Source organism: Arvicola amphibius, chromosome X, assembly GCF_903992535.2.
Source record: "Arvicola amphibius chromosome X, mArvAmp1.2, whole genome shotgun sequence".
In the NCBI taxonomy this organism is placed as follows: Eukaryota; Metazoa; Chordata; class Mammalia; order Rodentia; family Cricetidae; genus Arvicola; species Arvicola amphibius.
In genome coordinates this window covers 14494157-14518722 of record NC_052065.1, presented here as the reverse complement: position 1 = coordinate 14518722, position 24566 = coordinate 14494157, and the positions used below count along the sequence as shown (strand labels likewise).

General features: G+C 41.1%; 2 protein-coding genes across 3 annotated transcripts in view; one reads left to right on the top strand and one right to left on the bottom strand.

Annotated features, from left to right (window-relative positions):
- The first annotated feature begins 4667 nt into the window (after positions 1-4667).
- On the top strand, positions 4668-14048 carry LOC119804775 (holocytochrome c-type synthase). The gene is made up of 7 exons (XM_038316438.2): positions 4668-4845; positions 5362-5514; positions 7621-7772; positions 8084-8232; positions 9085-9204; positions 12184-12270; positions 12721-14048. The coding sequence occupies exons 2-7, from the start codon at positions 5403-5405 to the stop codon at positions 12917-12919; spliced, it is 819 nt and encodes a 272-aa protein (XP_038172366.1). The 5' UTR covers positions 4668-4845; positions 5362-5402; the 3' UTR covers positions 12920-14048.
- Positions 14049-21124: 7076 nt separating this feature from the next.
- Arhgap6 (Rho GTPase activating protein 6) overlaps positions 21125-24566 on the bottom strand; it is a 511034-nt gene continuing 507592 nt past the window's right edge. For both annotated transcript variants that reach the window (XM_038316286.1, XM_038316287.1), the window contains exons 12-13: positions 23633-23713; positions 21125-23159 (exon numbers count right to left, since the gene is read on the bottom strand). In XM_038316286.1, coding sequence (XP_038172214.1) covers positions 22468-23159; positions 23633-23713 — 773 coding nt within the window. In that variant the 3' untranslated portion in view covers positions 21125-22467. The remainder of the gene's footprint in view (positions 23160-23632; positions 23714-24566) is intronic.

Sequence of the window (24566 nt, the reverse complement as noted above, 5' to 3'; positions counted from 1 at the left end):
AGGAGATATTTGTCTGCAAGCCTGCCCCCTAAAGGTGTTACACTTCATGGCCCCCGTAATGGCTTGAGCCAATCCCTATAATTTATTTTAAAATACATATATGCACACATGCATGTGCACATTTATGCATACCAACACATAAATGGTTACAAAGATCCCTGAAATAGTTGATAAAACAGAGAGATCTGGAGACAACAGAGTGTTCCTAAGATAACCTCCTAGACCATGCTTCCCAATAACATTGTTACCTCTCCTTCAGAAGTAGGACAAGAACTATTGGTACATTGGCAGAAAGTTTCCAGAACAGAGGGGGAACTGGGATGTCTTAACATTTCTTGAAACCATTTCATATATCATAATTTACAAAGGATTATTTTGAATATAAAGTGTTATATTGCTATTGCTACAGTATGTGGGGGGAGGGAGAAAAAGGGAACAGATAGAGAAAGAGGGGCCATTTGTTATATTTTGATTCTATTCTACTTTCCAAATACTTGTACCAATAACTTTTCACTTAAATATTGTATATCTTTCTTTTTTACTGCAGAGAATCTACACAATAGAATAGTATCACAGACATCTGTGCCTATGAAGATTTGAGACTTAAAATATGAATTTCAATATCTCCCAAAGCTCATTTCTTGGAAAACCACATTTCATGTGACAGTGGTAGAGAATGGCTTGTCATCTTGTCTTCTGTGGCTTTAATCCTTCGTTCCTGCTTTAGAGTGACTCCAAACAGCTGGAGCGCCTTCTCCTTTTTCCTCTATAGCAAATTCTACCTTACCTTCTCGATTTTCCTTCCACTTTAACCTCTCTTCTTTCCAATTTATTAATTCACAGTGCTTATAATAAGAGGCAAAACCACCAGAGAAAAAAGGATATATTTAAGTTGGCTAGTGATGCAGTTTTTTTCCTAATAGGGAAACCAAACTAAAGTCACAAGGTTCTTTTGAATATGGAATGAAAACAAAGAAGACCAAAAGCCTTGAAGGATGGTGCCATCCATTCTTGTGGCTTTACATTTCCTTATCTGTAACCAACTGCATTCTTTTGAGTTCCAAAGGATATTCTGAGCTGCTCTTCGTATTTCTCAGCAAAAACTACTGTTACAACTTTCATAGACCACTCAAACCTGATCTCACCCCGCATATAAATCTATTCAGTTCTCAAAATTAGCAGTCAATTATTTTGCTCCTTTCATGTTATTCTACTCTTAGCTCTCTCATCTTTTCAAGAAGATTTTAATTTCTGGCAACTGTAGTATACCATGATGGTTCACATCAAAAGAATAAGCGAGCTTACTGGGAGGTAGCCACAGGAAATTCACAGCATCAAGGCTGTCCCTCTTCTCTTGATCATCACTGAGCACTAGAAAACCTGATCCGTCACTAAGCATATCCTCAGTGACAAAGAGACTGAATCTCTATTCCTCTAGGCAAAACTCTACTACTATTTTCCACTTGGAGCAAGGGGAGCTTTAGCGGCTCTGTGAGGTTCTCGCTGAAGCAATGCTTACTACATCCACCTTTACCAGTCCTTTTACCATGTTTTCCCACTCATAGTAAATGCTGCCACCCATAAAAAGCTCATGTGCAGCAACAAATGAATCTGCAACTTCATCATGAGGACATCAATATTAATAATCTTATTCCTAACCTATATACCATTTGTTGCCCATTTCAGTTTCATGATGACTGTTGTAATAGAAATAAGTTAAATTACCCCAATGTAGTTATTTAGCGTTTTTCTCTGTCTCTCCAAACTCTGTCTCTATCTCTCCAAACTGTGAAGGTCTATACTTCAGCTTTCAGTTTGGGCCCACGGATTTCTGAATTTAGTGTTTCTCCACACTGACACTGTTGACACTGGACAGACAAGGGTACAGTGAAAGCCCTTTCTTAGTGAAGTGACTGTATGGAGGAGTCTCTGTAAATATTAGAGCTTGCCATCTGCTTATCAGCTGATGGCCAGTTATAGAACAGAAAGGAGGGGCAGGAAGGAAAGAGGCTGAGTTTCTTTTTATGGTCCACAGTAGACCATTGCTAGGAATAACCAGCAAATTGTCAAAGAACGTTAGGTAATCCATAAACATCTTTGTTCTTTGAGACGAGGTTCTCACTATGCAGCAATGGCTTATTTGCAACTCACTATATAAACCAGACTCAACTGGCCTTGAACTGGCTGAGATTCACATACCTCTGCCTCCTGTATGCTGGGATTAAAAGCTATCTCTCACCACACCAGGGGTCCTTTCCAAGGATCAGGAATCGAAGAAAATAAGCTATAGCAAGTTATGTAGGTTCTGGGGTGATAATTACTGTGGTTTCAAGAAACTGACATCATTTTAATAAAACTGGAGGAACTTTTCAAAATAGCACGGTCGTGGCTAATAAACACATGAACCCAGATACTTCTCTATTACAAGAGCTTTTCTGTGTGCTTTGGGGTATTCAACAGTATCCCTGGTTTCTTCCCACTTGATGCTACTAACGACCTCTGTCATCAGTATGACCATTGAAAATGTCTCCAAATATAGCCAAATGCCCCAATATAGGAGCAGCAAAAACAACTTTCAACTGAGAAGATCTACCTTAACGAGAAGCAGAACTTTGCTTATTATAATCCTCATACATGTAGATTCCAAAAAGGAAGTTGGGTTTTTCCTTGTCATGTATCGGAAAACAGCCTTCAGCTTTCAAAATGGACCTGAGTTCAACATTAGCATTGATTAGTATCCACTTGTAAGGCAGACCTGAAGTCAACAAATCTGTGGTAGGGCCTGATAGTCTGAATTTGAAATAGCTCCAAACAGATAGAAATCCCCTCTACATAGATCAAATTTTCAATCGTGTGTCTCCCCCTCAGTCTCTGTCAAATAATATTTCAAATCAAATAATTTGAAATTATATCTGTTTAGATGTATTTTATTGTTAGTTGACCTATAAGTTACTTAAATATAAAGTCCCGAAGAAGAAAGCCTTTGCTCAGCATTTTTATATTCCTAGCAATTTTTACAGTACCTGATATGTTATATGTTCTCCATAATTATCATTGAATTAGGGATATTGTTGAGGATTTACTGATTCTAAACTTCCAGATAATAGATATAGTTATTGGTCCACATTTAGATAGGAATCTTGTACTAGGTAAAAGTCTCCTATATCACTAAGCCCTTGCTAGGGATGACATGTTTCATAGCAACACATTTGTGATGAAAGATGTAATAAGTGTAAGCTCCTATCTCATAGGAGACTGATCATAGAGTGTAAACTATCACTCCCTGGTGTGACATATTTTAAAAATAATTGACAGGATTAAAAAGCTTAATAAAGATATATATTCTAACTTCAGTAAACCCACATGTAGGTAAGAAAATTACACTTAAATGGAAAAGTAGAATTTTCTTTGTCAAGATTAATTATCACTAGGGCATGCTCCTCTTTATGTGCTCCTCCTCATTGATGTAACTTTCTTGTTCATGTCCTCATACCCAGGCCATATCATTTTTCTTTTCTCCGGCCACGATCCTGTGTGAGGTCTCCTATTGCCTCTAATCTTGGAAAACTCTGGAAGTTCAGGACCCAGGGAAGGTGATAGTCTTGCAATAAATTGTGAAAGAGAAGAAAGAACTGCGGGAGCTAACAGGAAATTTAGGAAGGGACTAGGGAGCTGGAAAAAAGAAAAATTTATTCTGAAAATGGGAAACTGACCGTGTAAAACGAGAGGAGAAAGACTTGTAGAACATATGGGAAATCTTAAAAAGATCTAAATATATGTTATATAAAAATATAGTATATATTATCCAATACAACATGATTAGGCCCGAAACCATTTACACACAAACTTCAAAAAAGGATATGGTGGGCTGGATTTTATATACACACCTTAGAACAATGGTTCTCGGTCTATGTACAAAATGTTACAAAAAAATGTAACGGATGAAATAACTATCCCCCATCTGCTGGTTTACCATACACAAATTATATGAAAACTTACTTTACTTTATATGAAATATAATACTTACATGAAAACTGTAATTCCTTGTTTACATGGAGTACACTCACAACAGCCGCTGGAGTCTGAAAGGACTAGGTAAAGAAAGTTTAAGCACACGTACTTAATTATAGTATTTTATTCCGTAAATCCACACAAACACTCCGTGTCCATTAAAAAATACAAACTGACCTTTCAAGGACCTAAAGACAGTTGCTTGGGGGCAGTTTTAAAATATTGCCCCCTTTGGGGGAAGTACCGTGAAACCTATGCCACCATCTGGTGACCCTTCTCTGAGAGACTGGAAACACGTAAGGACCCGCATAGTGACAGTGGAAAAAAAAAAACAACAAACCCAAAACAACCCCCCAGCAATTTGACAACTCCAGAGCGCCCCCTCTGCTCCCTAACGCACATACCCACAGTGAACCGAGTAGCTCTCTCCGGCTCACGCTGCGACTCAGCCACCAGCCGGGTTGAAAACACCGCCCAGACCATAGAGGCGGGGTCAGAGAGAAGACGCGGACGGCTATAGGCCTCGAACCGGAAAAGGTGGGCCCCATCATCCCTGACTGACAGGGCTTCTCCTCAGTCGGCGGCCTGCCCCCGTGTTTCCGGAAGTCCCGCCTTCGGAAAAGGAAGTTAAGGACGCTCGAGAACGCCGGCCGGCTGTGACCCAGGCGTTAGCGGTGACCCCCTTTGAGGCAAAAGCGGAGGAGGCGGCGGCGGCGGCGGCGGCGGCGGCGGCGGCGGCGGCGACTGCGGCTTCGGCGGTTGGTCGCTGCCCTGAGTATCCGGCTTGGCGGTTCGACGCGGTGGCCGCCCGGGCCAGTCCGAGGGGAGACTGAGGTACTGAAGGGCGTGCGGTGGCCTTTGGGGACCGCGGACTGGTTCGGGTGGGACGCGCAGGGACAGGTCGACAAGATCGGTGGCGTGCTGCCCTTCTCCGGTGCTTCTTGGCCTCCCAATTTGGTGACACTCCCCTGTTTTTTGAACCTCCTGTCTTCTCTGAGACCGGGGGCCCCCGAGGACAGGGGTTCGAGTCCGGTTCCGTATGCTTCGTCTCCCGGGCCCGTGTCACCCTTCCCCTCCCCCCCAGGACCCCACTACCAGGTCTAAACAGGTCTGTAAGACACGGTTTCACCTTACGTGTTTCCAGTCTCTCAGAGAAGGGTCACCAGATGGTGGCATAGGTTTCACGGTACTTCCCCCAAAGGGGACAGTATTTTAAAACTGCCCCCAAGCAAGTGTACTTTCCCTTGGGATGGGGAAGAAGAATGAGGGTCGTCCATTGTCAGAATAACAAGGAGCTGATAGTCTGGTTGCTATGCCTCTGCATTGAAATCGGACTTATTGCTTTGGCAGTTGGAAATTTGAGACTGGGAGTCATCCCTGTGGTTCCAGCCATGGGTTCCTCCACATCTACTCCTGCCGCCGCAGTGAACACCTCAAACGGTTTAGATCATCAGCCCCCTTCACCGCCTTCAGGATGCCCGATGCATGAAGCACGGAGGAAAGGTAGTTTGCTTGTTGGCTAGAAATTTGAAAGAGGGACAATGGTTCTAAAGGAAGAGACCTGTAGTTTGCGGGTGAGGCTTGTAAGCCTGGGAGTAAGGCACCCTGGGACCGGTCCTAATTTTGCTGCTCTTTAGCCATTATCATAAACAGCTTCTCTGTGTCTTAGTCTGTCATCTGTAGGTGTAATGTAATATTTTTCACAGGATTCTGATGATGGTTGTCTGAGATCATGCACGGAAACCCAGCAGCTGTTCCACAAAACGGCCTCTCCAAAGTTTCCCTGTGCCTACATCAGGGGTTTTTAGTCGTGGATGAGGAGAGCCATCATTCAAGGGGACATTTAATAAATAGTTTGCGTTGTCACAACTGAGACATATAGTGGAGTGGGACCAAAGATGCTGCTAAACATGCTACAGCCTCGGACATGGATGGAATCTTTGGTTGCTAAATAATAAGAAAGCCAGAGCTGAGAAAGCTCAGTCTAGCTATGTTTCAGTAAACTACTCCCGAATCAGCTGTAGTCTTCATCTAGGTCAAAATAAGCTTTCACCAAGTGAATTTATAGACCATTATGCCAGTGTAAGGTTGGAAGCATAAAGAGTTCTTTAATTAGTGCCTGTCTGCTTTTGATAGTTCAGATTGAGGCAGTTGGTGTGCTTATTGCATATTCATGTTTCCTGCATGTTCACGGATCCTGTGCCATCATTCTTTCTCTGGGTTAGCCAGCCTAACTCCAAGAGGTCAGCACTTACTCTCTGGCAAGCAGTGCTGGCTTTTGTTTCTTGACTGAGAGAGAAATAGCAATGCAGGTTGGAGACAAAAATCCTCTGCCTGATAGGGCTTACATTCTCACCTTTATAAACCTGTATGGGGGATTGATTTTCTGTTTGTTTTATAGTCAAGGACACTAAAGCTCCGAGAAACTAACTTCTGTACTCCAAGCCATTTAGCTCGTAAGTGCTAAAGTTGGTGAAAACGTTGTGACCTTGGACAAGGACGGGTCCCATGCTCTTCCAGTATTTCTTCTTGTAGAAATTGAGAGAAAGCAAACAAAGCAAGTGTGCCTTTGCACTGAGCTTCTGCTATCTCGTAGTCCTCTTTATGATTTTATCTGCCACAGAGACTTGTAATCCTGCTTTATTTCCATTCGTCAAGAATGTGAGTCTTTCTAGGAGACTAATGGGCCTCTAGGTTATAAAATGTGGAAAGTACAGCACTGTTTTCCTTCCGATACCCACCTGGGATCAACGCTCTGGGGAGATTAGTGTTTTAATGTTACAGAGAGAGGTATTGCAGTTACGTTTTCACCGCTAAAGTGAACAACTGCTTGGGGTCTTGGAGAATGAAGGCCTGGGAGGAGAGGCTAAGGAAGTGAAAGAAACTTGTCTTTTCTATGTATGACATCTAGCATTCAGCCTAGTCTGTATTTCCTACTGGTGCCTGGAACAAGGGAGGATTCCATGACAGAAGCAGCCATTACTCTGGGACACAGATCTTTAAGTACCTTCCTGTTCACCTGATGTTTAAACAAGCTTCTCCATCCCCACACCTGCCTGGATCCGCACCCTAGGAGCTTCTTTTTTCTTTTAATCTTTGTAAAGTCTGCTCATTTTCTGCTCGTGTGCCCAATATTTGAGGGGGTGTATCAACAATAGATGCTTACATAGTGGCTGCTACCCCATTGACTTGTCTGGAACTAATGGCTGGAAGTCAGAGGCACCCAATGAAGTATGGCCAGCCCTCACTTAGGTTTCTCTGTCAGCTCCCAGCTGCTGGTCAGGTAGGAACTTTGTAGGACATTGCTAATAATATAATGGGCAACACCCACTGTTGAATCTGCAGGATGATTTTAGCTTATTTTTTGCTGGGGGCATGACAGAATTGGAGACTGTATATATTTTTCTCTTAAAGGGAAAGTATACTTGTAGCATCTTGTCATCTTTAGAAAGTTAACTGGCTTAGTTCTTGGCATCTTTAAGTAGAAGAAACAGTTTTTCAAATGTATTGGTCACAATTTTAGCTCTTTAAGGTCTTAACTAAGTACCTTCTTCCACTGTTGGTATGTTATCTTAACAGTAATTGTTTTTTAATACTTGATTATTTCAGGCTGTCCCATGACTGCAGTAGCATCTGATCCAACCGATGAGAGCAGAGCACACTCTGTGCCTGCCCACCAAGATCGGGCCTATGAGTACGTGGAGTGCCCTGTTACTGGTGCTGCAGCTAAGAATAAGGAGAACCTAGATCCTTCAAACCTGGTAATCTCCACTTATCTCTTTCAAAGGCATTTTATGTACCCATGCATTCTCTACCATGGTCAACTGTGTCTCCTCAAACTATGAACTAGAATAAGTCTTTCATAAATTTTTTCTTACTGGTTATTTCATCACAGCAACAACAACAACAAAAAAGTAGTATGACCAAAAGTGTCAGAGGTTGAAAGTCTGATGTTGCTGGTTTAATGGGAATTTGTACTTCTTATGTGGTGAATAACTTTCCAGGGTGTACTGACTATTTTTTGGTTTATATCATCGTGCTGACCTTTAAATACAATACTGATTGTCTTTAGATGCCACCGCCTAATCAGACCCCATCCCCAGGGCAGCCATTTACTTTGTCTACCTCAAGAGAGGAGTCATCTATTCCAAGAGCAGACTCCGAGAAAAAGTGGGTTTACCCTTCTGAACAGATGTTCTGGAATGCCATGCTACGGAAAGGGTAAGTGAGGATATTATTTAGAAGATAATTTGCTTACCACATTTATTTCAGAATTAGTTAAAGTTTTTTTAACCTCCAAAAATACAGTAATTTTTAGTGAATCAGTTTATAATAGAATTTTCAGAGTTATCAGAATATAAGTACAAAGCTAGTATTCAAGGTCAAGATTTTTTAGAAAAACAGAAGTAACAGGGCAAAGGGGTGGTGGAGTAGGGGTGAAGTGGTCAGGAAGACATTTGTTACAAGGAATTGGTTCCCATTATCATGGACGCCAGCAATAACTTCCAAGATTTGCTGTCAGGTAGTGGGAGACCTGGGGAAGTCAGTGATGTGGTTAATCAGTCACACACCCTGAGAACCAGGGGAGCTGATGCTAGAAGTTCTGGTCTGAAAATTGGGAAGCTTGAAATCCAGAAATAACTGATATTTAAGTTCAGGTTGAAAATCAGGTAAAGCCTAATGTTGTAGCCCAAGCAAACATTCAGGAGTTCCTGTTTGCTCATGGAAAGGACTGCGCCTTTTTGTTATACTTAGGCCTATAACTGAATGAATGGGATCTATCTGAGCCGGACAGTCTTTTCGATTCATATCACAACAATCATATTTTTAGAAATAAAAAAAGAAACTCTGTTATATAAAGTGCCATGAAAAAGTTGGTAAATCATTTATCAATGGTACTAAATGAATTATGCTTTTGTGAATTAGTATGCTTGGAGAATTCCATGAAATAAAGTTAAGATGAACCATTAATCTTTGATGTATAAAAAAGTATAAACCATTTTATGAATACATGAAGTAACTATTTTGGCTTTATCAATGATATTTGATAAATTTTGGCACATTCTTTCTTAGGTGGAAGTGGAAAGATGATGATATTAGTCAGAAAGACATGTATAATATCATTAGAATTCACAATCAGAATAATGAGCAGGCTTGGAAGGAGATTTTGAAGTGGGAAGCCCTTCATGCTCAGTAAGTATGTTATATTAAAAAATATTCCTGCTTCTTTTTTTTTACTGCATATCAACCTTCCTACAGTGTTAACATTTAAATAATTTGTTATTCATTTGTGTAACAGTGATAATTCTTATAGGGTAGACCACACTGTCTTACTCCCTGAGCTTTATGTTTATAGAGAATTTGAAGCAAAGATAGCTCAGCTGTGCTCCATGCTGACTTAGGCCTCAGATGATCAGGCCATGATCAGAAATGGCTGCTGCAGAGCTGTGGGCTAGAGTTTCCTGAAGGCATGACCCATGAACCCCCATCTAGTAAAGGGGTACCTGCTCACAGTCTCTAAATGTGGCTGTCTCAGCTGCCTTACCTCACAGTGGCTGGGTTCCAGAGGCACCAGACAGAAGCCAAATCTTTTCTGACATAGCTAGAAAGACTCAAGTATTTCAAGCTTGACCAGATTGAAGGGGTAGGTGGAGCCTCATCTCTCAGTGAATGAAGTATGGTAGGTTGGTCATTGAAAGCAGAACAGAGCACATCAGAAATGAGACCGAATTGCTTTGTGATCCAAGGGCTATAGGAAAGAACTTTTTTTGTTCCTTCACTATCTGGAATCCTTGTAAGGACTGACCTTAAGATCTGTCTTCACATGGGCCCCTTTTCTCAGAGAATAGGTCAGTTGAAAGAGTAGTGGTTCTCCACATCACCTGGAAGTTTTATTGCAACTCCGCCATCTGGACTTACTTCGGGGTGTGACCCGGTCCAGAATGGGTCCTAGGCTTGATGTTTATGGAATGATGTGACACTGCTGGTTGAGACCATCACCTCCAGAAGTGAAGCGATGGGGCGTATCTTCACAAAGAACAATGTCCTGATGGGGGAAGATACAAAATGATACCACACTAGTTCAGAAATTATGTATAATACAGGGTTATTTATTTAGGGGAGACTCACAGATCACGGTCCTCGATCACAGTCCTCTGCATGAACGGGGAACAGGAATGGACTCTAGCAACCGGAAGTGAGAGCCGGAAGCAAGAGAGCCAGTGCAGGCTTTACAGCTGCATTTATAGTATAAGAGACCACGCCCAAGTGATATCTTTAAGGTATCTTAAAGCGATATCTTTAAGTGGTATCTTAAAGGCTATTGGCTGAAGGAGCTTCCACAGCAAGGGCCTATCATAATCTGGCTTACATTTCAAATTCCTTCCAAAGCGTAATTAGTAAGTTTTTTAGAGAAAAGCCACTTGCTGTTTTTATAGTAGTCTGTTTTTTGGTATTTGTACTGAGCATTTCAGTATGAACTCTACATGAGTGTTGCTAGCTGGATGCCAGTTGGGTAGACTTTCCTGGTGGTAAGTAACCTCTGACCTAGAGGAAAAACCTGGCTGGCTAACTCAGATGTAAGTAGCTGTTATAACCTAGGTTAAAAATGTACTCTAATTAAAGCCACCTGCTCATTACTTGCAGCATGGTTTTAAAAACAAAGAAATAAAAGCTAAAGGAATTTCAGCTTGTCAGTTCAATTACCTTTAGTCATTTTGCAGATATCTGGCAAAATTAGCTAGGCTATAAAAGTTCCCTCTAATATCTTCAAAAGAAAAGTTACATACATTGAGTTACAGCTTTACCTGTTAACTTCTTGAGAAGAGATACTAGAAAGTCCACAGTCTGGCTTTGTTGTACTCTGGATATAGATTCTTTTCTTCTTTACATAGTAGGATTATTAGCTTGTCTTACGAATGGGAGCAGCTAACAAAATAAGTGGCTCCTGTCTTAGTGGACCAGTCCTTCAGCCCCCACCAGGGAATCAGGTTTGTGTCAAGGGCAGTGTCTTGAATATCCTCTACTCCTGTGTCAGTAGAGGACAGGCCCTTAAGGGAACTCAGTCCTACTCTCTAATTAGGACACTGTCAGTGATCAGTTTACTTAAAAAACAGGCTCAGCAGTTCGTACACTGGTTCCTGGAAGTCAGCCCCCATTCTTTTTTGCTTCAAAAAGTCTGTTAATTGGTTAAAATGAAACAGTGAAGTACTACCACAATATTTTTGGATTGGTTCCAGAGCATCCGAAGATAAAAAAGCCATGTATACTGAAAGTCCCTTATATTATAATTTCATTGCATTTTCATATAATGTGTATATCTTCCTACATATTTTACAGAGTCACTTATAAATGACTAAAATAATGTAAATGTATTGTAAATAGTTGTAATGTTTTATTCAAGGAACAATGAAAAGGAAATAAAAATCAGATATGCTTAGTGCAAATGCACAGTTTTATTTTTATTACTTTTTTTGTTTGGTTTTGAGACAGTTTTTGTTTGTTTTTGAGACAGTCTTGTGTGGCCCAGGGAGACCTCTATGTAACCTAAGGATAACCTTGAATTTGTAATCCTCCTTACCTTCACCTCCTGAGTGCTAAAATTACAAATATATCACAGTATCTGATTTATGTGGTACTGAGCATTGAACCCAGAGCTTTCCGCATGGTAGGCAAGTACTGTACCAACTGAGCTATATCCTCAGTCCTCAGATACAATGTTTTCCCAAGTATTTTTAGTGTATAGATGGTTGAATCTGTGAAGGTAAAGCCCACACACCCAAAGGGTTGATTGTATATAGCAGTTTCTGGTGTTTCTCTGCAGAAATCCTAGCTGCTCTTTGCAAAAGAGAAAGCATATACACAATACATAAGTTTTTTTTCTGAGAGTGTGCCTGTGCTTTTTTCTCAAATGAGATGGTCCTTTCCCCCCTAATTTTGCAGGAAAACCAAGCAGATGCCTAGAGAGAAACATATACAATCGAAAAGGAAAGTGAAATGTTTCCAACAAATAGGACCAATTTACTTGAATTGTGTTAAAAGTTACTGTCCTCTGTAAATGTGGTAGTATAGCAAATAAATATAGGGGAAAAAGATATTACTATAAAACTGTAACATCATCCTTTCAAAGGAAAGAAAGTATCTTTAATAGACTTCTTATTTGGGCATTTTCAGTGAGTGTCCTTGTGGCCCATCATTGGTCCGATTTGGAGGCAAAGCCAGAAAATATTCACCAAGGGCAAGAATTCGTTCCTGGATGGGGTAAGTATCAGTATACAACTGCTGTTGACATCTCACCACTGAGATTAGAGTGTAAGAAAGTGGTTCCATCTTGTAAAGTATATACAGCCTGCATTTTCTTATCTCATTGAGTTTACTCATAGATGGGCAGAATTATGAGGGTAGAATGGCCATGTGCCTACTTCATTTTCCAAAGATTGAATTGTGCTTTGGGGGGGGGGGATCCTTAGAACTATCCTTTTACTCTTTTTCCTTTATAGACAGATGACCTGACATAGACTTACCATAGTTCTTCAATGCCACATTCTCTATGCACCATAGGCTTATTGCCCAAGTCTCATATCCCCTGCTAGGCATTTGCATGTGAGATCAGGCATCTGAACATGTGCTGTTTTTCTGTCTGTCTTTCTGCTTACACCAAGAATCAATGCATACCAGCACTTAGCGTTCACTGTTGTGCTTTCATTCCAGGTATGAGTTGCCTTTCGACAGGCATGACTGGATTATCAACCGTTGTGGCACAGAAGTTAGGTATGTGATTGATTACTATGATGGTGGTGAGGTCAACAAGGACTACCAGTTCACCATCCTGGATGTGCGTCCTGCCTTTGATTCATTCTCAGCAGTATGGGACAGAATGAAGGTTGCTTGGTGGCGCTGGACTTCGTAACGACTGTTTTGTTATGAAAAAAACTGAAACTTTTTTTTCTGAGAAAGATATTAAACTATTTTCCCCAAACTAAATGCATTCATAATGTCACCATGGGTACTTTTAAAGTGTGTAATCAAACTTGATCTTTCATGCAAAGATGCTATGCTCCATTAAATTTTGAGCCACATTTTCCATTGTAGTTGATAGGTCATTAAATTTTTTTTCTCATTTGGTGTAAGAGGAAAGTAGTCGCTTAGTTTTCCCATTAACTGCAGTATTTTGTGTTATTCTCTGTAGACAGTCTGAAAAAAGAGTTCTTTAAAAAAAAGCATAGAAAGCTGTTTTGTCTTTATTGTTTTCTCAGGAGTATTTGAAAATGTGATGCTTTTACCTGCCAAATAATTTAACTATATTCATTATAAAAAAAAGCACTTACTCTTGTTTTAAAAGTAAGCAATATTTCTTAAATCCCTACAGTCTAACTAGCAACCTTGAAAAAATGCAAAAGTATGCACTGAATGTACTCTGTAAGACTAAGACATGCCAAGTTTTTTTTCAGATTTGACCTTGATAGAAGTTTCAACTAGATGATACATGCAGATTTCAAAATACTTTGCTCCTCATTTCTGTTCTAATATATAACTATTAAGGAAAAGGTCATTTCATTGTCCCTGAAGGTTGACAAATTACCTTAGGTTATCACATCCCAAATCCATTCTCTAACCAGGAGCTTGTTCACAGTAGCCTAATGTAAACCTTGAAAGCCTGGCTGCAGTCACAGGGCCTGCAATGTCCCCATGAAAAATAAAGTTATATTGGATAAGTGTAAGAATTCACAAGAAGTGGTTTTTTTGTGGAATGTTTGCATCAATTCACCATCGGTTTTATCTTTGTTTTAAGCAAGACTAAGTTTGCTGCTGAAAACTGGTTTTAATTTTAATTATAGCAGCATGTTAGAAATAACTTGTTTTCTTAAGTGTTGATACAATGAAATTTTAAGTTATCCTAAATAGTGTAGTATTAAATTAGTGGATGGTGTTTGTATCTTTGAGTTACTAATATGATGTAGATTTCTTTGTTATATGATGCTTAAAATCCAACATTCAAAAATATTTGTATTTTTTAAATAAAGCTGTCAGTAAAAAGATTCTGAAACATCTCAGAGTGACTTTATAGTTATTTTTTTTTCAGGCACAAACTTCACTAAATGCAACAGTGGTCTCATCTGTTAATCACTGTTGGTCCTTTTCACAGCTGCTGTTGATTGATAGGATAAAGTATTTTGACAAATAGCAGTATGACTGGAAACTGAAAACTAAGCTGCAGGCAAGGATTCTTGTTGTTGCAGTGATAAGGTATTGTGAAAGTCATTTGTCAAGTAAATTCTAAGATAAATAGTTTTATATACACTTTTTTTTATCAGTTCTAGAAAAGACACCTGCTGAGCACTCAGGGTTGCTTTGTGGCTAGATTACACTTGAGCCTATCTAGGGAGTAGAACTCTACTCTGATATGTTTTATATAACTTGAGATTCATTTTGGATCTTCTCCAATATATTAAAACCTCTTTTGTCTGTGGGAAAGTCATGTAGAATCAGAATATACTTGTGTATCAGGCAAAGTATTAACAGAAAAGGTAAGTTCAAATTAGGTTACATATTAGCATTTAGTATTCCTATGAATTCACTAGCTGTCATTTATGTGATGTTGATGTCCACTCTACATCACACCCAGGACACAAAATTGCAAAAGATAAATCTACCTACAGAAACCCAGTATCAGCTCATTCTGTAAACAAAATCATGGTATTGTAGAATTCTTATGTAAAGAATTCACTATGGGCCTTGTTGTATTGTCACACACCTTTAATCCCAGCACTCATGAGGCAGAGCCATGTGGATCTCTGTGAGTTCGAGGCCAGCCTGGTCTACAAGAGAACCCTGTCTCGAAAACCCCTCCCCTTTCCCCCAAAAAAGAAAAGAAAGAAAGAATTCACTATGGTTCTAAATGGGTTAGGGATACACATAAGTACTTTTCAATATATTTAGTTACTGTGATGATTAGTGTAGTCAAGTTGACAGAATTCAGAATCTCTTGGGAAAATGGGACTCCAGGCATGCCTGTGGGGGACTGTCTTGATTGCATTAGTTGAAGTGGGAATATGCAGCCATTGTGTGCTGCAATGGTTGCTTCATTGGTATTCTGTATTGCATGCACGAAGAAAGTGAGCCAAACTCTAGCAACTATGCATTCACCTGTTTCTAGATTGTGAAGGTGACCAGCTGCTTCAGGTTCCCCATCATGATGGAGTGCCTTGAACTGTAAGCAAAAGCCCTTTCTCAAGTCACTTTTATTGGGCTATTTATCACAGCAACAGGAATAAAACCAAGAAAGTTACCAATTTCTTTGGTCCCTGATGTGTTTACTTTCTAGCAGAGTTACTGCTCCCTATCGAAATTGAAGCATTCTGTATTTTCCTTTCCATGTGACTGTCAAAACCATGTTCAATAATTTGTTTTGCTGTAGACTCGAGGCTTTTGTTGAGAAGAGGGCATACCGTGAAGGCTGGTGGCTTGTTCGAGTGGTCTCTACATTACTTGCTCTGTGACATTTCTGTTTCTAGGCCTCAGTTTTCATGACTACAAAATGAGCAGACCGAGTTGTTTTGCAAGTTCTGTGAAGTGATGTCTGAGTGCTCTTGGAGCAGAGCCCTGGGTGGAGCGAACTCAGTACCAGCCATCCCCACAGTCGACAGAGAAGTCAAGTTAAGCTTGACTTAAGGCTAAAAGTCAAGGTGCTGAGACACTCCACAAAAAGAATCCGGCAAGATCAGGAGGCTCTTCTGATTTTAAGTATTACTAGGTAGATTTATAGATGCTTAATCTAAGCAACCACATGTTATTTAAAATGGCTAAAGGAATATCCTTTTAATAATACATAGATCTAAGGAGGGACTTGGTTAGCTTAATATGCAAGTCCCACGGGGCAAGCATGATTAAGCTGAACTTCCTAATGTAAAATATTAATACAAACCAACTTCATAGATAGAAGTTCAGTACATCCTACAAGAGAGCCACTAAGAATGCTGCCATGAAGCTGAGAAGGACTGGGAAAATAATCAGAGAAATTAGAATTCTTTCACAGCTTTGCCGTTTTTTTCTTAAACTCCCTGCTACAAAAGTGAACTGAAGTAGTCGGTGATGTATCTTGTATATGGGTCATGTCAGGAAAAAAGGTTTGCTGGCACTCATCACCCAGAAGAGTCAGTGGCCTTTGCTCCTTGCAGAAGGACGAGTGGATGATGCTGTTTATGGACTTTCAGATAAAAATCTAACATGTAATCATTTTATAATTTGATTTTAGCTGTTTTTGAAGTGTGGCATGAAATTATTTAAGCAAAGTAGTACATGAGGACATTACTTGAGTTTTTTTTTTCTGCTTTTCCCATCTCTCGTCCTTGTGTACTTTGTCCAGCCAGGCTGTTCTCAAATTTCTGGAGATCAGAATTCCTTGGAAGGCTTGCTAAAATGCGGGTGCCTGGGCTCCCACCTAGGGTCCTTTATCTTGTAGGCATGGGACATCTGGGGATTTACCTTCCTAACAACCTCTCAGGAGATACTGATGCTATTGGTCAAGTCACCATGTGGACATCATTTTTCCCTGGCGTCTTTTGGGCTTCTGCCCACTACCAACTTTGCAACTGTTTTTCCAACTGCTCCATATTACCATAGTCTTGTGCCAAAATTATAAGTAGGAGATGCCAAAGCAAATACCAAACTGGAAATACCAAAAATTTCCCATTTTGCTTATTCACCTTTTCTTCCCTAAAGCCTGTCTTGTTCTCGGTTCCGAAAGGTGCTTCATTTATCAAAGTTCTGTTTCAATAACAAAAACTTTTCCTTGGAAAATATCTCCCTTAACTTTTGTAGGTCATCACACCAAGGCAGGATTACAGTGGGGTAAAGGCGATGCACCAGGCTGATGCAGAAAGCTCTTATACTCTGTCCTGCTTCTATGTGAATTGTTGGTGACCACTCCCTTGAGCAGGTGAAATGTTTGCTCTTGCTCCTAGTTGTCTGACTTTTGCTCACCATCTTAGTTTGTTAGGTAGCCATAACCAAATGCCACATGATGGAGCACCTTAAACAGCAGAAATTATCCTCACAGGTCTGAAGGCCAAAAATACAAAGTCTTGTTCCCTCTAGCAAAAGCAAACGATTTGACCCATATCTTGCTTTTAGCTTCTGGATATTCCTTGGCTTGTGTAAGGGTAACACCTGTCTTAATATATATTCATTCTGTCTCTCTCTCTCTGTCTGTGTCTCTGTCTCTCTCTCTCTCTGGTACAGAGAACTCTGTTTTGGGGGAGATGTAAATATATGTCTATTTCCTCCTTATAACTCCAGTGACAAATCAGAGTGCAGTTCCACTGAAGGCCAGACTCTAGTGAACCAAAGAATTTACTGGGCCTACAGGGCATGGCTGAGGGGTTATTTATAGGGTATAGGTGACCCCCAAACAGCTGTACCACCAGAAAGTCTCATTTCAGTGTTGCTAACTTCTCGCAGCTGCGTAGATGGAATTACCCACTTAACGGTCTCACTATCCCTTAATATTTCCATCCGGAGCAGAGCGGCATCATGGGTCGCTTTCTTTCACCGTCCCATACAACACAGAGCTAGGGGGTGTCAAGAGTCTGTGCAGGGCAGTGATTCTTAAAAGATGGTGTCTCCATGTTTGCCAGTCCCTTCTCAAAGCTTTTTCTTTAGAAAATGTGCACCTGTGTCTGCATTTTCAAGGAGCTGATGGCCTTGCATGGTTTGTCATTACACGTGGCAAGTGTCTTAAAAGCAACATGCCTATCTATGTTCAGAATGCATTTATCAAACATATCCCAAATAGATGTCTTATCTCTGCCTAGTCTAAAATGTACCAAACTCACAAAATCCCTATCCTGTTTAAAGAGCCTTCAGATAATGCTAGACAGTAATGCTAATGGGTACTGATGCTTGACTGAAGCCTGTGCAAAGAGCCAGAAGGATCTTCTATTGATGTATTCGGGTAAAGAGAAATTTTAAGCTAATTTTGTTCAGAAAATGATGTACCACTAAACAGGATGGGTGAGGAAGAACATTTGAGGCCTCTGGAATAGAAATGTGACAGACATTGTGTCCTGTCCGTAAAAATGGGGAGTTTCTCGTACATATGTAGTGTATGGGTTTTTACATTGCAAAGAAGTGAGAGTCTGCAGATGGATAAGCCAGAACTGTGGAGGGTTGTTGGGGGATGTTTGTACGCTCTGTGAAAATGTGATTAGTGTAAGAAGCTGAAGAGCCAGTAACTGGGTAGCAAGAGGTTAGGCATTACTAGAGAGGACTGGAGCAAGAAGAAAGGCAGAGTGGCTAGCCAAACGCGGAGGAAGCAGGATAGGTAGATAGTAAAGGTAACAAAGCCATGTAAAAGAACGTGGATTTAAAAAATAGGGTTTTAAGTTATAAAAACTAGTTAGGAAAAAGCCTAAGCTAAGGCCAGGCTTTCATAATTAATAAAAAGTCTCCTTGCCACATTTGGGAGCTGGCTGGCAGGAAAGAAGTCTTTCTCCCTTAAATTGTGTCTGCTGAGTGTTTTGCCACAGTGATGAGATACATGACTAATAGACCAGGTGAGACTACAGGCACAGAAGGAAGAAGCTCCCTAGCTAAAGATATGGGGTGATACCAAGTGAAATTGGAGCTCAGGGTAGCACTAGAGATATATAGCTGGTCCTTCAGAACCGTTGAGGCACCGCGGGACATTCAGTGAGAATTTCAAGCAAAGCATTGGGAACCAAGAATGTTGTTAAGGCTAGAGATTCGAGATGCCATCAGATAAACATAGGCATTCTTTTTAATACAATTATATCACATATAAAGCTTCAGGGGATGAGCCATTATTTGAATATAAGTGTATCTCAGATTTTACGGAGGACATACTAAGACTAATGCGATCTATTGTTAAGCCTTCAAATTGAGTAGACTGTATCTTATTTGGTATTTGGACTTGAGAAGTCCCATGGTCAAGTGTCCTGTGTCCTCAGCCCAACTGATCCATTCAGATGGGGAAAAGCAAGGGCTGGTTCTTAAGTTTGGGGTATTCTAGTGCTGGACGTGGCACAGCTGCCGCAAACTAGGATGCATTGGAATCTGAACTAAAGGGATATTAGCTGCTTGAGCTAACTGAACATTGGTTGACCGACCCTTTTGCCACTTAGCAGATTGAGGGCTCTGTAAGGTGGGGATTCTCAATGCCAGTTCAGAATCTCTAGGCTGCCATCCTTGATGAGAACTTCTCTTTGGACTTCTCTTTGGTTTGTAGGTTGTTGGCTTTTTTGTGTGTCCTGAAGAACACTTGCTGCTATTTTACAATTCTGTCTGGTCAAGGCATCCTGTTTGCATCTCTTTTTGACTCTTCTGCAGACAAGCCCTTTCTTCTTAGTTCAGTGAAATCTACCTCCTGCTGTTTGCTTATCAAACCAGCAGACAGCACAAGCGTCCACTTTGTTCTAGTATCTCTTTATATTCAGTCCGAGGACTGCTTCTCTGCCAAACAGATGTGTATTAAAATGTGCATAAGAAAAGAAGCAAGCTGGATTTATTTATAAATTTCCTCAATTTGCACACGCCCTGTTGGCATCAGATGGTTGTTTTTGCTATCAAAACCCACAACAAACATATGTTAATAGTTCCTTAGCAGGATCAAGACAAATGTGCATTTGGCCATTTCTATCATCACCATTCTGGCCCCTTTGCCAAAGACACAAAAACCAAGTGATTGAGGATTCATACAGGGAGGCATCTGTGGCACAGGGCAGCTTTCTTCTTGCCCCTAGGATCGATCACTTTCCTCCTGAGGAATGAGTGGCCTGAACATCCTAGTCAAAGTGTTTTCTCCAATTTGACATTTGGTTTCCTTGGCAAGCATCATATTACATTTTATACAGTATTCAAAATGTCCTCACTGCACAGGTTTGGGGTCTCGTGTGTTTTAAAAGATTTGTGTGTATGATGTGTGCGTTGGGGGTTTGTGTGGGTCACAGTGCATATAGCAAGATCAGAGGACAGTCTTGGGTGTCAGTCCTTGCTCTCCACCTTGGTGGAGATAGGGTCTTTCTTGACACTCACTTCTGTATAGATCAGGTTAAGCTGGCCCATGTCCTTTCAAGAATTCTCTTGTTTGTACCTCCCATTGCCAGTAGGAACAATGGATTAGAAACCTGTGCCACTGTCTCCAACTTTTATGAGTTCTGGCGCTTTGCTCACTGAGCCATCTTTCGAGGCCTCATGTGTGTTTAAAAAGTGGCATATTTGCAATGCGATAAAGGCATCGAAGAAACAAACTCTCACCAAAGAAGTAACAGATGTGGACACAGAACAGAAATGAACAAAGAAATAGGGGCATGACTATTGAGCTCTTTTCTACACTGTCAAATTTAGATCTAGTAACTGATGGATATACATACCTTCCATATATGTGTATGCATGCATGTATGTTCATTTGGTTCATTTGTTAGAAAAGCTTTAAGTAACACAACTTTGACAGTATAAACATGGTGAGTAGGAGGTCCAGGTATCAGGAAGTTCACAAGAGGAGAAAGAATTTGTCAGGCCGTGATCAAATGCAAGGGTTTGGGATAAAGGTGAGTGGCATAGAAAAGCTTCATGAGTGCTACAGTCAAGTAGCATTTGCCGTGAGTCCTATATTTATCTTTGCTCTTAGTGGAGTCTATAAGGAATAACTGAGATCGTCAGACAAATCTTCCTTGTTCTGAACCAATACCAAGTGACTGAGCCCAAAAATCATTCAACTTGTCCCCAGGTACGTAGCACCACACTTCATATCTGGAACCAATTAGGCATCTGAGCCCTGTAGTGCAGACACAATTTCTAACAACCGTGTTGATCTATACCTACCCAGGAGGCAGAAAATCCAAGTTTCAGTCAGGTATGAAATCACTTTCTCCGTGACAAGAAAACCAGACTTTAATTGAACTTAGCACTATAGATTTCTACATATTTCCATATCACTGACTTGATGTCCCCAAGCTACCAGCTATTTTAAAAACAAGATCTCTAACAGTATGTGTGTATTTATGGAACTGCCAGCGTGTAATGCACTTGACCTTGGGAGTAGTGAATTATCTATCTGAAATGGGTGCGGTCCTTCATTAGATTTAAAGGCTGGTGACACTTTGCTTAACTTTTTTATTCATCATGGCACAAGATAGAATTTTAAGAAACACCACAGAAAAATTTCATTGCCAACATGACAACTAAGAGTAACACGTTATATATATATAACTCTTTGTTAACATGGTACACTGTTCTGATGTGACAAAAATCAGAAAATACTGAAGCAAACTGCCACCTGCTGGTCAAAAGTGGTTTTGCAGTTGTAACACTTCAAATTGCTGAAGTAAGGTAGTAACACGTTACAATACACATAAACTTACCGAAGACATATTTCTCAGCCTTTGGCATATTGTAAGCGCGAATATGTAGCTGTTTTTTGCCCCCTCCCCCGGTAGGATCTAATTTACAAAGAATTGTTTGTAATTGAGCTATTATAATAGGGCAGAGGGGGGGAATGAGGTTGTATAATTTGAATGTGTATTCAGATTTTAAAACTTTTCGTAGTTGGATTCCAGTTTGTAGTTTTGAAAAATACATCAAAGTTACACATTATAAATATATATTATAAGTGAACTATGGAGAATTGAATTTGACCTAGAATGGGATGGACATGTTCTTAAGTACTGTTAGGCACTGCTTTTCTTTCATTTGGTTTGCTGAGTTCTTTCTAAACAGTTTCAAAAAATATATTTCACAACGTATCAAATTTAATATTTCCTTAAAACTTGTTCACTATGAAAAGGCATTCAGTGACTAAAACTTCTGTTTCTCAATTCCGTACAAAAATATGGCTTCTCAGAGTCTGTTCTGTTTGGTTAGTATTGTTCTTAGGTATTAAAGGGAGGACTGTCCCGTGAAAAAGCGATGGCAAAAGCACAGAAACCCGCTTGTGCATATTCTAGAATATTCTATAGAATTTTGCTGCTTAATATATCTCATGGTGTAATATAAGTGCAGTGATTTTTTAATTGTTCTGTCTTTTTGGTGAATATATCATATTATCACATATAATCTGTTACAGAATACACAATAGTCAAAATTGAAGACACAAATACAATTAAGCTATATCAATGCAAGAGTTTGACCTTATATAGAGCCAATGTGGGTAGTTTTAAGGTTGGGTATTATCATGTTTGTTTGTTTGTTCGTTTGTTTTTTTTGTTTTGTTTGTTTGTTTTCCTAAAGCTGGCTATGCAATAGAATTTTATAATAAATGGTAAGGGCAGGAGGGCCTCTCTGTAAGTGGACTTTCTCTTGTGTTGATTTTTCAACGTGTGGAAAAGCTAAAAGAAAAAGAAAAATGAGTAATTGTCCAATTGTCCATCGGCAAGTTTCCCGGGTCTGGTCCGGAAAAGGATGTTTTTTGGGAGGATGGGCTCCAGCTGCTGGCGGGTGGGCTCATACAAGGGTTTCCGGGAGGGCGTCGGGATTGTCAGTTGACAGGAGCTCCCAAATCTGCCACCGCTCTCGCTGCCAGTCGAGCCAGCTGGCCTCCCCCAAGTTCTGTTTGTCATCCTGCTCAGTGGCTGAGAGGGAATAGGCGCTGCTCAGTTTTTTTGGTCTGGCCGGATGCTTTCCTGAGGCCCGTTGGCCTCCTTCTTTTGTGGCTGTTCCCGAATCTTCTTCATGCCTCTGGAGCCTCCACAGGGGAGGCTCAGAGGGCTGTTGGGCCGAGGTCACGGCAGGCTTCCCTGATCCCGGGTAAGGAGGAGGGGGGCGCCTGTCATCTCTGCCACTCTCCTGAGGTCTCTGGTACACAGGCTGAGGCCTCTGGTACACTTCCACCTCGCCCTCGGCCATGTCTTCTGTGCTGTTTAGGGACAAGAATGGCTCAGACCTGGCTGCAGGCCGCCTGGCCCCCCTGCCACCACCCAGGATGTGGGGAGTGCTGCAGACACGCGACACAGGAAGGTGGACACTGCACTGTGCCACGGTGGTCGCCGTCTGAGTCCTCCGAATGACCTGAGTGCTATTGTCCAGCCCTGTGGGGCTCCCTTGACATCGAGGCCAATTCAGGGTTAGGTTCCCTTGAGAAAGGGAACAGGGCCTCGGTCGCAGGGAGCTACTTTCAAAAATGTCGCCATAGGAACCTGGAACCAGAAAAGCAAGAACTGGGGTTAGTTTGGACAATTGCCTTAAGCATTCGTACCTTGCTCTTTTCGTTTTCACTGCTGCTTCTATTGCTGAAAAAGTGCAGCAGACTCTCAGCTAGCTGGGAAGGAAATCTCCCTAGCCAGACGAGTGGCAGGTTCTTGTTGATAGTGGCGCCTGTTTGTGTGGCCACTCCTAGACTCTCCCAGGCTTAACTGAGCTGCCAAACTACCTAGACTGCCCTGTTGACAGTTTAGGCTTCAGGAAAAGAAGAGAGGTGGATTACTGTCCAAGCTTAGCGATTGGGGAGGAGAGCCCAAGGAGAGGGATTTTTTTTTTTTGTCCTCTTTTTCCTCTCTTCAGTAATTTCTGAATGGTGGTTGGCAAGCAGTTCCCACGAGAATAGCAACTAAGAGGTGGGGATGCTCCTTTTCTGAGATAAGTGCAATGAAGTTTCAAAACTCGACTTCACCTGTCATTCCGGGGTCCTTGGAGCCACTTTTTAGTGTCGAATGCCAAGTTCCCCAGATATTGAAAGGCTCCTCAGACATATCTGGGGAAGAAGATAAAAGGGTGCACAACAGAAATAATTAAGAATGAAATCAAAAAAAGTAATAGCATTACATTTTCGGCACAAAATACCATATTCAAGGCTGTACTCCATGCAAAACAATGCTATGTGGACCTGCCCTCCAAGAAGTTTGTTCTGTTGGAAATGGACAAAACTGCTCGTTCTCCATCATGTTTCTGAGAAACAGAATGAATAGTCACGAAAGAAATCTATATCATAACCCCCATAACCTTGAAAAATAAACTTTGCATATCCGCCCCCCCCGCCCCCCCCCCCCTTTCTTGAGGATTCCTGACTCTCCCGGAGGATCTGGGCAGCTCTAATATCATCGAAAGGGGTACCTCTAAGAGGGAGGCGAGAGAGAAGATGCTGCTGTGTTGGTGGCTTCAGACACGGAAGAAGCAGGCCTGAGACTAGGCCTACAAAAGCTAGCAGAGGGCAGGAGGCAAAGATTCTTCCCCAGATCCTCCTGAACAGAAGGGGGTCCTGTGCACCCATCCTATTTCTGACACCCCAAATCATAAGAGGTCTAATCTGTGTGTTGCTGTCATTGTGAGTGATAATGCTAGTAGGGACCTCATACATGGGGGCAGTTGGTGATGGCCACATGGGCTCTGGGTACAGGAACAGACAGATAGGGACGATAGTGCTGGTTTCTGAATACCCTCAGGGACAACTATCCTACTGGCGTCAGCAGATTGGTTCCTGTGTGTGTTTCTTTCTCCTCCCTTCTCCCCTAACCAGGGCATATGTAGTTATGGAGCAAGATACTCTAGTAGATGTCTTAGCCAGCTCCGGTTTTCCTCCTTCCAAGCCTATGCTGGAACTATCATTA